The following is a 12,502-nucleotide window of genomic DNA, read 5'->3' as shown; positions in this document are numbered from 1 at the left end:
AAGGGTAGAGAGAAAATACAAAGAGGGTACGGGGAGACAGGACAAAACACAGATTGTGGGGGATAAAAGACACAATTCAATGGCATGCAGTAGTGTATGAACACCTGGGGAATGAAAAGTGAAGAAGAAATGCTCAGTGTATCAAAGGTATAAGCAGTCTGACCTTATAGCAGCATAACTAAGGAATGGTTGAGGGTCACCTGATTCACCCCTATCTTTATCAAAAAGTTTAAGTCAAGTGATGAGGTTAGGGGTTTCCCTCCGGTCCATGAAAATCATGGAAATCATGGACTGGTACTTATATCACACTTTTCTACCCTAACTGAGCACTCAGATAGAGTGCTCACATTCATGCACCACTTTATTCCATGCCTTGCACACATTCACACTCCAATGAGGGGACAGTTTGGGGTTCAGTAGTGTAACAGTTACTATCGTAATGCAGTGTATCACCACATGGCGGCGCCTCCTGTCTCACGACTGGTGTCACCCCCTTTTTGTTCTTCTTCGCACTCCTCCTGTAATGGATGCTCCCGTGTGTACGCGGACTAGTGTGCTCTTTAGTAATGTGTGGTAGAGGTAGCACTTTTATTTTTGATATTGTAAATAAATGAGTACTTTTTGGAAAGTCAGAAGCTGTTGCTCATTCGCTATCCACCTGCACACCTCCGCGGCTGGCTTCATCTCCACCGCACGTTACAGTAGGATACTTCAACAAGCTGACTGAAGGACCCAGGGATCAAACATTGACCTTTTAGTTTGTAACTCTACCTGCTGCACCTCCTTGTTAAGCATCATACAAGTTTTACAATTTTTTATACATTTTTCATAAACAGTAAAAATGACACGTTTTTTGTGTCCTGAATAGATCAGCCTGAGGGACACTGTGCTCTGCTGCGTCTGTAGTATAGAGTGGAGCTGGTGCAATAGAATGTCCATTGAATAGATAGAATAGAATCGCCCTTTATTGTCATTGTACATGTACAACGAAATGGTAAAAACTTTGTGGAAACAGCGCTGTCACAGCATCAGCTGAATGAATGATCTTTTGCGTCATTGTTTCATAAATGTGGTCAGTACCATATTTATCAAAGATCAAACATTTTTTTATTTGTTTTGTACTACAAGTAACTTCAGTGGGTTTTATTTGAATAAGCTTTAAGCTGTGTCACACGAGAGTATTCATTTTTTTTCTGTCTCTGTTTTAACGTTGATCAACAAATCATCACTACAGACTGAAACTAAAGCTGAGCTGTACATTTTGAAAAAAATATCCACTGTTAACTCTATTTGAGATTTCCATTTTTAGAGTCTCAAAAGTTCTCACGGGATTAAAACGTTTTTTGTTTTTTGTTTTTGTGGTAAGCTACAGAACTCTTTGAATGATTTACAAATTTAAGAGCGCAGCGACCTTGGAAATAAAATCAGTGTCAACGTTTTAGAAATTATTTGTTTTATCACTTTTATCCAAAGTAATTCAAACCCAAATATGTATTTACCAAGGAGGCAGTCATCCATGGAAAATAGAATCCAATTTTATGGAACTACAAATTAGCAGATGACATCTTCTGCTACCTGAACAATAAATTTGTGTTATCATCTTTGAATATAGTGAGAACCTATTGTACTATTTTTTTTCTCGTGACCACAATACATGAACCAAACTAAAAAAAAAAGTCACATGACAGTTGAAACAAGCTGTAAGTGTGAAGTGTGTAACACAAAGTGAATATTATTTTAATATTTGGGTTAACAAGCCTTCTTTTACCCGAGAGCAAGCTTCACCATGCAGCAGGAATGTGCCTCAACCTCTTAATCAGCCTCTACGCTGAGCCGAGGTCATGTGCTGCACCTTACAGTAGGCAGCTACTTTGTCAGAACTTGGATTCAAGTGCAAAATTTAGTCTTTGTAAATGGTTTCTGCGAGCATAACTTTACGGCAGCTTTCAAAATGAACGCGGATGAGGGACGTGCGGAATCAAGGAAAGAGGTGAGTCATACATGGGTTTAGAACCAATGAGGGCTGTTAGAAAGAAAAAAAAGAATAAAGAAAAAAATAAAATAAAAGAAATTATTTTAGAATATTTGCAGGGTTTTTTTTTTGTTTCTTTTTGTTTTTCTTGTTTTTTGTTCGTTTTGGGGTTTTTCTTTTTTAAAAAATAATTCCTGGGTTCAGACGTCTTTCCTCAAATGACTAAAGAGAGCCAGTCACGAGGCAAAGTCGTGAAGAAAAACGTTAAATTCAATAAAACGTAGCTAGTGTCTGTGGAGGATGCGAGCTGTAACCCGTAGTTTAATAATTTTAATCCTAAATAAATGTCATTTATATTTTAAATCCTAAATAAATATTTAAATTCTAAAAGCGCGTGGTTTTGGGTTGCCAGATTGACAAAAATCCGTTTAAAGTACTTGGTATTGATATGTATTATAACTGCAGTTCGGATTGTTGTATACAGAATGTCTTAAATTATGAATATTTATTATCAGCTTTATTAAACTGCTAATGAATTGCTCTTTATAAACATTTCCGGGCATCCCTCCTCTGACGGAGACTGGAGTCCTTATGATGGAAAAGACAGCAGCCACAAAAACTTTGCACCATGGCCGGCCCAGATTGCTCTCCACAGTTAATCCATCCAGCGGCTGCAGTTATTCAAAAAACTTCACCAACTGCTTTTCTATACTTGAACTATAGGGGGAGTCCGCACATAGCATCTTTACTGCTGAGCGCATAGCCTAGGACATATGTTACGGCATAACTATGGATTTTTTTTTCTCAGCCTTTTAAAATGTGAATGTGGTACTGCATACTGCCTGTAGGCATGCATCACACTTCCATGGCATCAAACCTGTGAGCTATGCAAGTCTTTAAAAACAGAAAAAAGAAAAGAAACCAAAATATATTAAAATAGGTGCACATTGTGCTACTCTTTGTGAAACATGTTTTCGGTAGACCAAAATCATAATGCTATGTAACTCCCCTATGTGTGGATCCTGAAATACTTTTCTTCTTTTATGTGAAAGTAATTAAACTACACTGTATGCTGTGTTTGGATTCAGTTAGTGCGCCATGAACTTTGAATAAACATGGAATAATTTAGCCAATTCCCCACACCCTAAGGACACTTTCTGACAACAGATCAATTGTATTATCCCCGGCATAAACTCATCCCCCCATCCGCTTTAAGTTTCCTGTTGGATGCAAGCTCCTGCGAGAAGGATACTCTGATATTCTGCTCTCCCTCAAAGAATCCAGGACTTTAAGCAAAATATAAAACATGCCAAAAGAATACAAGAATGAATATCAGCCTCTTCTAGCTAAAGCAACCAAAGATAGAAGGCGGCCAAAGGTAAGTGGATTGTAATGGATTAAGGGTTTTGAAAAATAAAAGTACGTTTGGCAGCATGGTGGGACGCAGCTTTCTGTCCAAGATGATATTGAAACACTTTTGTTTGTGGGTCTGTTTTTCTGTTTGCAGCTTCCAAACAAATCACTTCTGCTGGCTGTGTGTGCTGCTGGCATCGGGGGGACCTTTCAGTATGGATATAATATATCTGTCATCAATGCGCCCACAGCGGTAATAATTCTGCTGCCTCTCACTGGACTTTTTCCATAACTATTGATCTAAATGATCAAAACACGGTCTGAGGGCAAACTTAGTAACACGTGGACTACAGTCACTGTTTTTGTTATTCTGATATTAGAGAACACGCACACACAAACACATAACACATAATTTGTTCTAACAAGCACAGGCGGTCTAATGATCGCCAAGTACAGTGATGTTATTCAGTGACAAAAAAGTAGACTGATAATAAGAATAGTGGCAGTATTTAGACATTGCTTTGCACTCGTGTTGATAAAAAACAGTGTTTGTGTTCAATTTTCTTCTTTTCTCTCCAGTACGTGCAAGATTTCATCAACCAAACCTGGAGTGAGCGTTACCAAACTCAAATATCAGATGATGGTCTCACCCTCCTCTGGTCCACTATCGTGTCCATATTCACTTTAGGAGGACTTATAGGGGCAATGATTGGTGGAACATTGTCTGTGAGGGTCGGAAGGTATGGACATGTTTGTTTTTTTATTTTTAATGAAAAATTGTCTTCTCTTTTATAAATAATGGGATTCATTTTTTCTTTCCAGAAAAGGGACACTGCTGACCAATAACATATTTGCACTCCTGGCTGCTTTGCTGATGGGTCTGAGTTATCCTACAGGGTTATTTGAATTACTCATCATCGGACGTTTCATCTCTGGATTAAATGCAGGTGAGTACATCAGGAACACTTAAATGTTTTGTTTCTAAATCTTGGAGAAACACAGATACATGAATTAGATGTCCAGTTAATAATGGCTAATAATGATGCTGCATGAAAACCTTCTGAAATGTCTTTTAAATATTTTTATAGGCATTGCCATTTGTGTTCAACCTCTATATTTGGGAGAAATAGCTCCGACTTCACTGCGTGGTGCTATGGGAATGGGAACCTCAATTTTCATTACTGGGGGGATCTTTACCGGACAAGTGATTGGCCTCAGGTGATGAATAAACACATTAAGAAGAAGAACTTTTCACACAGTTCCAATGCTACATCCCTTCAAAGAAAATATCAAGCTGAAGTCCTTGTACAATTATACAGAGAGCTCCTGGGGAAAGAGGAGTACTGGCCCATCCTGCTCTCCACCACCTGTATCCCAGCTTTTCTGCAGCTCCTGATCCTGCCCTGGTTCCCTGAGAGCCCACGCTATCTGCTCATCGACAAAGGGGATGAAGAGGGTTGTAAGAAAGGTAAAACAGCTGCACCGTTCCTTCCATTTCAGATCGCTGGGAATTGTGTTCTTCCAGGAAAGACGACTTAGTGCATGTGACAGCGTAAATAAAAAAATGTATAAAGACTACCCTTTGGCAGAAATAACCAGAGGCAGAGACATTTATCTTTTCATTTCAAGCATGTGATGAATTTCTGACGGTGGAAACCTTCTGACAGGACACCCCCCCAAACAGCAAACAGCCACCGCAGATTAGTCAGATATGAAGGAAGTGCAATAACTTGAAGTCCTGTGTGTCTTATGTGTCTGCAGCCCTGAAGCAGCTGCACGGTATAGCTGATTGTGACAGTGAACAAGAGGATATTGAGAAGGAGAGGAATAGCTTATCAGGTTTACAGGCCAAGAAACCCTGGGAGCTCTTTGCTGATCGCTCTTTACGCTGGCAAGTTCTCACCATCATGGTGCTCAACGCTGCACAACAGCTGAACGGCATCAATGCTGTACGTACGACCACTTTAAAAAGTTCACACAAAGATGAAAAAGGAGTTTCCAAAGAACTGAAAGTTATGGTTTTGTGTTTGTTTCTTTATTTGTTTTCTACACTCCCTGTAGATTTACTTCTACGCAGGTTACGTGTTCAAACAGTCTGGTATTCCCAGTGATAAGATACCATACGCCACTGTCGGCACTGGTGCCTGTGAATGCATCACCGCTTTAACATGTGTAAGTATGAGTTTCTCGTCATGTATTTTCAAGTATTGTTTTTAGTATTTGGATGAAAATCCACTGCAACTGCTTGAAGTTTAGAACCCACAGACATCACCAGATCTCCTCCCTTGAGATGTTCCCCTGGCTTTTACTGCATCCATCTTCAGTCGCTGCTAGTTTGTGGGTCTACCTGCATTCAGTTTTTTATTTAAGAACTAAAAAATCATGCTCTGGTGGATTGAAATCAGGTGACTGGCTTGGTCATTGAAGGATATCCCATTTATTTGCCTCAGACAAACTCTTTGCAGTATGCTTTGGATCATTATCCATTTTAACAGAAATTATAGCTGTGCAAACTTCTGGTGTCATTGTGCTACTTCTATCAGCAGTCACATAATCAGTAAACATTACAATGCTGTTCAGCCATGCATGCCTATGCATTAGGCCTCCACCATGTCTGACAGATAGCATTTCATGCTTCAGATCACGAGCAGATTTTCTCCTTCGCCATGCTTTTCTCTTCCAATCAGTTGGGCTTCTGTGTTTCATCTACCCAAAGAATCTATTTCAGTACTGTACATGTCGAATCTTCTTCTTGTTCTTGAGTGTAACCAGTGGTTTGCGCCTCGTTGTCAGCCTTCTGTATTTCCATTCATAAAGACATCTCTTTATTGTAGACCTTCACTAGTTTTTTTTATGTTTACACAGATATGTTCTAAAAACCCAATAAACTCAATAGATTTAAGTGTAGATGAATGTATTTTGGGATCATTTTTTACCTAACTCTGACTTCAAAAAAAATTCCAGTCCCTTTACACTGAGGGTGCCAAACATAAGGCCCGGGGGCCAGAATTGGCCCAATAGATAAACAATTAAATAACAAGAAAGTTCCTGTTTTTTCACTACCTACTATAGAAATGCTCGCAAAAATGAAAACTAGATATGTTTTAATTATATGACATGAACCACCAGAGCTTTTTCTGTAATTTTACACATTTATTGTGTAGTTTTAATGCTCTGACCCATTTAAGATCAAAGTGAGCTGTATGCATCATCCCTGCCCTACACAGTTATTGTGTGTTAATCTGAGTGTATTCACCTTATAAGTATGACTCAAAGCATAAGCTGACTTGAAGTCCTTTTTATGAGATCTCTGCTTCCAGTTTAACTCAGGATATACAAATATCATAAAACTCTAATGTGACATTTTTTTTCTACGAATTTCTTTGTCATTGCTATTGCTTGGGGTGCTTGTGGTGGTCTGTGAAGTGAAATTTACTCTTATAAAACTTCTTCTTGTTTACAGATAAGTTTTCTTTATAGACTAAATGTATGCCTCACTTATTCATAATGCATGATGACGTCAGAGGTTAGAAGATACAGATCTTACACTTTTTAAGCCCAAAGCCTTTAAAAGTAACATTTGCTTTTCCTGGGGTGAAGGACTGCTTACCCATTACTGGACTAATATGTGACAAAGAATCCAACTGGTAAACCCAAAACAATGTGTGCAATGGTCCGAATATTAATATACTTTTACAATTATTTTTACTGAGTCAGATTATGAATACAAGGGAGTTTTAGACTATAAGATTTCATGCAAGCCCACTCAGGACTATCATTTGTTAAAAAATAAGTCACAATAGACCTCAGCTTTGCAGTGCAATAACTTCGGCTTACTCTACCGAGGAGGCAGGATCTCCTGAAGCAAGCTGAGTTTTGCCAGGTGAGACAGCACATCTGAAGTGAACTATCTTCTCCCGGGTGTCATGTGTCTCATGTGACCAAGTCCAGCTCCTGACACTGTTCAGAGTTTATGTGTGAAATGGCTTTAGTTGTGCATACTTGTATTTATAATCTATCTTAACTGGAAAATACTTGAACTTTAGTTTCAAATTTTTCTTTTTGTTTCAGCAAACACAGAAATAATGATCCTCTATGACACTTACAGCAATCTTAAAATCACAAGATGAGACCTTTCAAATATCGCTTCCAAGCGATGAACTGTCAGAGGCGGAAGAATTTCAAGACGTTTGTGTAAGATGGCTGGAAATAGAACATGAAATGGATCAGAGTAATCCTCAAAAGAGATGTTTGCCTGGAGTCTTTCTGGTCTTGTGACATGCTGTGTGTCTCACAGGGTATGCTCATTGACCGTCTGGGAAGGAAAGTACTCATCATGGGAGGATACACACTGATGGCTATCTGCTGCGTTTTATTCACGCTGACCCTAACTTTTCAGGTAATTATCGTCAGGCCAAGAAATCTTTTTAAAAAGAGATATTTAAGGGTTTAAGCCCTATGTGGTGTTCATGCTTTCGTTACCCTGGTTGCATCACATATGGAGGTGTTTCAGTCCTTGGACAAGTAAACTATGCAATTTAACCATTTTTGGCATCCATATTTCTCCCTGTGTTGGCCGCTGGTAAGCTTATTTTGGAGATGACTAAAGGTCAGCCTCGTGCTTACTGTCAGACTCTGTCAGGTGAGCACTGTCAGAGTGCTCACCTGACAGCGAGTGACCTGTGTGCTAAAGGCTAGAGTTATCACTGCAGAGTTTGAGTCTGTCCCGTCGTTCCTTCCTGTCTGCACCATCACATCTGATAAAACTCAACTGTTTCTCTGCATCATCTTCCAAAACTGACTCATCTAAAAGTGCTAAGCATAGAATGAGTTCATGACCAATACGCAGCCACACAGGTCAAGCTATTTGTATTTGTTGTGCCCCACCCTCGATATGCAGCCTGGGATGGAGCGTGAGAAACTACATTGTGGTTCCCACAACCCAGAGGTTAAAATGTGCAGGAAAAGCAGGAGCACAAACGCATACACACTAAAAACACACCTGAACACACATGCTTAATATGAATGTGCAGGGTTGCTCTATGAAGTTTTATTGTATGCATTCTTTGCAGAAAATGAGCCAAAGGCAAAAAGTCTGAAGAAACAATCAAAATTACATATTTTTTCTTTTGGTAAATACTGAAAACGGGTCCAACAGACCTGAACGCCACACAGAGGTTAAGGCATGTCCCTACCTGTGTTATAACGTTTCTTTTGCACAACTTCCTTGTTCTCAGGAGGCGAGCCCAGTTGTTCCATACCTCAGCATGGTCTGTGTTTTTGCTTTCATCTTAAGTTTTGGCTTAGGACCAGGTAAAAATGTTCTTTCTTTCACCGAAGCATGTGCATCATCAGCTGCGTCTGCACATCAGCTGTAACAGGGATTTCTTCTGTGTTTTCCCCCATGAAGGTGGCGTGACTAACATCTTAACAACTGAGCTGTTCACGCAAAACTCGCGCCCTGCAGCGTACATGCTTGCAGGGTCAGTGAACTGGTCCAGTTTCTTCTTCATTGGCCTGGTCTTCCCCTTCATTGTGGTAGGTGTTCAAATGGTTGAGGATCTATGATCATTTTGGAATATTTTATCACCATTTCTTGCATTTAAAATGAACATTTAAACCTCGATGTTGTACTTGGAAATGTTCCACTCACTTGTTTTATTTTTTACAGCTCGGACTGAAGCAGTACTGTTTCCTGGTGTTCTTGGTTATCTGCTGCTTGGTGATAATATATATCTTCCTTGTTGTCCCTGAAACCAAGAACAAAACCTTTCTGGAAATCCAGAACGAGTTCCAGTCTTCCAAAAAGAGGCAGATCGGCTGTTTGGATGGAGCAGGGACAATACTGTTGTCAACTTCAATATGAAATGTGCTTCGTTAAACAGGGTTATTTAATCAGTGATTCTTTATGTCACCCAATATTTATCACACAAATCTGAAATATTTATAGCGAACACGTGAGATAACTTCCTGAGACCCAGGTTCATGTTTGGGATGCAATTTGTAATTTTGCCCTGTTATTTTTGATTAGTTGGACATAAACTAAGTTTTCTCTTTGAGCAGGGAGTTGTTACTTTATTACAAAGCTGTTACATACTTTTTTTTTATCAAGTCCTAATATTGGGATAATCAGGTCATTTTACAGCACAATACAATAAAGTCAACACGGCTTAACAACGTATAAAACACAGCTGAGCAGAATGAAGAATAAGGTGCAGAACAGCAAAATGAAATACGCAAATATGATGATGCAGGGTCTCAGGTTAACATTCTCATCAGCCACTTTGTTAGGTACACCCACTACCTCTAATCAGCCAATCATGTAACAGCAACTCATTTAAACGTGCAGACATGATCAAGATGACCTGCTGACGTTCAATCTGAGCATCAGAATGAACATTTAAGTGACTTTGAAAGTGGCAAAAAATTGGTGCTAGACAAGCTGGTCAGAATATTTTACAAACTGCTGATCTACTGGGATTGTCTCAAACAACCATCTCTTCACAGAGAATGGTCTGAAAAAACTTCTGATGCCAGAGGTCAAAAGAGAATGGGCAGACTGCTTTGAGCCGATAGGAAGGAAACAGTAACTTAAATAACCAGTCGTTACAACAAGGCACAGAAAAGGATGACATGTTGAACCATTACACCCAGAAAACCACACCAGGTACCACTACTGTCAGCTGACAACGGGAACCTGATGCCACAAATTCATATGGCTCACCAAAATTGGACAACAGAAGAATGGAAAAATGTTCTCTGGTCTGAAGAGTCTGAGATTCTGTGGCAATATTCAGACGGTAGGATTAGAATTTTAGGGGTTATATTAAGGCTGGTGGCGATGTGGGGATATTTTCTTGGCACACATTGTTTAAACCCCACAGCCTACCTGACAGCTGTTGCTGACCATTTCCTTCCTTTCGTGACCACAGTGTATCCATCTGCTAAAGGTGGTTCTGCCCAGTGGGATCAAAGTGTACCTAAAAGTTTCTGGTGGGAGTATGTTGCTTAATAATGAATAGTGCTGTAAACTATAGTTCCTTTTTAGATCTTCTAGGTAGTTGTGATTGTGTCTCTTTAGCCCAACTAATACTGAAGAAGTAATCTTTATATATAATATGTTGGTATAATAAAGGCTGGTTTGTGTAACTTTTAAAGCCAGGTCTCCCTTGTAAAAGAGACCTTTAATTTCAATGGGAATAACCTGGTTAAATAAAGATTAAAATAAAAAATAAAAGGTGCTCCTCTGAGAATTTTCAATAAAGACCAGTTTAAATAAAAACGTTTCATCATTTGTGAACTTTGCTTGGCATTTCAGCTGCTTAATATTTCAGTTTCCAATCTTTCAGCATGACATTTGATCAGGAGAACAAAGAGTTCACTCTACAGTTTGTCATGCATCACATGAATAAAAAAAGTATCAGAGTGAAAAAGAGTGAAAAAGTATTAGAAGTATTAATATTTGTTTATAGTATTACTCAGAGAGAAAATATATTGAATATATAAAAAAAGAAATATGTATAAGAAGAGATGCCGTCATTGATTAGTTAGTTACATGGTTGTTAGTTACAGCAAGTTACATGGTTGCTTAGTAATGGTACCTACCACATAAACCAATGACACTGCTTAAAGTGGTATAATTCTGTATCATTGAGGAGAAGGATAATTAAATTCAAATGTGGTCAGATGTACAGGGAAATGGCAATGGCTTGCTTTTTAACCACAGTTATGTCACTGAGTACTCATGTTAGTTCTGATTCCCATTTCTACAGATACCTTAAACCCAGAACCAAGAACAACAGCTCCTTTTCCTTTTTCTTTGTTCCAGCTGTCATAACATCTTCATTAAAAGTGTAAAATTAAAATATAATCAAAGCTTATAATGTAAAAAAAAACACCTGAAAAAACCACTGAGTTTCTTGAAGTTGAAGGAAATATAATGTGTGCGAAGAGCATGAAAATTCAGCCCCAAAGATCCAACCAGCTCCAGCTGCTTAGCAATCCAACTAACTCCTGATTTAGATGATACGCTTCGCTTAGCAGAAAAATGTAGGCAGCCAAGTTTTTTTTTCTTTTGTTTTAAACAATAAGCTACTGATTTTAAACAGCAAGTCGTCATCTCAGCAGGAAGCAAAGACCATACACAGCCAGATTAACCTGCAAGGCATGTGTAAGCTGCAGGCCCTGGTTGAACCTCCCTTCTTTCTGTTCTCCACACACTCTCCACCCTGCCGCCTTTAAGCCAGCTTCAAATACAGTTAATAGACTGTGTTTGGAGCTTAAGGTAGTTTTTCTAGCTGCAGGAACACCACAGTTGGGCTGCAGTATGCATGACTGCAACTCACAGTACAATGTAAGAAAAAGCAACATACAACATAAAGAAATGGTTTGCAAGCTTCATAACATCAAGAAACACAACGAAGACTTGCAAGTAAGGCTTGATGAAGCTCTGGAAAAAAATAAAGAGATCCTCCAAGAGAGAGAACAGCAGGACATCGAGCCAAGAGACATGCAGTGCAAACTCCAAGGCATGGAAGAAAAATACAGAGCGCTGCATGTAAAGCATAATAATAAAAAAAACTGCACAAAAATCAATCGTTGCTTCAAGAGAAGAAGCAACTGGACATAAAACAGAAAGAAATGGACTCCAAGCTTGAAGACATGGAAGAAAAATGCAGAGTGCTGCAAATAAGGCTCGATAAAACACTGCAGAGAAATAAAGCATTTGTTCAAGAGAAAGATCAGCAGGACATAAAAGATGCAATGTAAACTTGAAGACATGGAGGAAAAATACAAAATGCTCCAAATAACTCTGAATGAAACCCTGCTCCAAAATCAAGAGTTGCTTCAAGAGAAGGAGCAACAGGACATACAACAGAAAGAAGAAAAACTTATTCTCCAGAGGAAAAATCAAAAACTCCAAGAATTTTATAATGAAATAAAGTACCAAATAACTGAACTGGAAGCCGAAAAGAAAAAAATGGAAAAACAATGCTCAGCGATGCATAGTATCAATGAAAGGTTTTGCAAAAGCAACAACAACAGAAAACACATGAAGACCTGCAGTGTACACTTCAAGAAAGCCAGCACCACACCTTTCAGTCACAATTTATTCGTTTTCCAGATGTTAACTTGTCATATTTTAGTAATACTTGAACAGCTGTTATAGTTACATGT

General features: G+C 38.8%; 1 protein-coding gene across 2 annotated transcripts; it reads left to right on the top strand.

Annotated features, from left to right (window-relative positions):
* Positions 1-418: 418 nt before the first annotated feature.
* slc2a11b (solute carrier family 2 member 11b) lies at positions 419-10,627 on the top strand. 2 transcript variants are annotated; one of them, XM_005940161.3, is made up of 12 exons: positions 419-1,990; positions 3,480-3,578; positions 3,905-4,065; positions 4,148-4,272; positions 4,414-4,543; positions 4,645-4,793; positions 5,087-5,274; positions 5,387-5,497; positions 7,623-7,724; positions 8,563-8,638; positions 8,736-8,863; positions 8,997-10,627. In XM_005940161.3, exons 1-12 carry the CDS (start codon positions 1,952-1,954, stop codon positions 9,189-9,191), a joined length of 1,503 nt encoding a protein of 500 aa, XP_005940223.1. In that variant the 5' UTR covers positions 419-1,951; the 3' UTR covers positions 9,192-10,627. The 2 variants fall into 2 exon arrangements, with proteins under 2 accessions (XP_005940223.1, XP_005940222.1); XM_005940160.3 differs by lacking the exon at positions 419-1,990 and adding an exon at positions 2,135-3,350.
* The last annotated feature ends 1,875 nt before the right edge of the window (positions 10,628-12,502 follow it).

Source organism: Haplochromis burtoni, unplaced genomic scaffold, assembly GCF_018398535.1.
Source record: "Haplochromis burtoni strain Fernald_Lab_line unplaced genomic scaffold, NCSU_Asbu1 Contig_276, whole genome shotgun sequence".
Classification (NCBI taxonomy): domain Eukaryota; kingdom Metazoa; phylum Chordata; class Actinopteri; order Cichliformes; family Cichlidae; genus Haplochromis; species Haplochromis burtoni.
The sequence above is the reverse complement of the archived record's forward strand: the minus strand, read 5'-3'. Positions and strand labels throughout refer to the sequence as shown.

Coding starts and splice junctions, on each gene's coding strand:
- slc2a11b (XM_005940160.3), top strand. CDS start 3,279: ATGCCAAAAGAATACAAGAATGAATATCAGCCTCTTCTAGCTAAAGCA. Junction 4,273..4,413: donor CATCTCTGGATTAAATGCAG/GTGAGTACATCA, acceptor ATATTTTTATAG/GCATTGCCATTTGTGTTCAA. Junction 4,544..4,644: donor GGACAAGTGATTGGCCTCAG/GTGATGAATAAA, acceptor ACAATTATACAG/AGAGCTCCTGGGGAAAGAGG.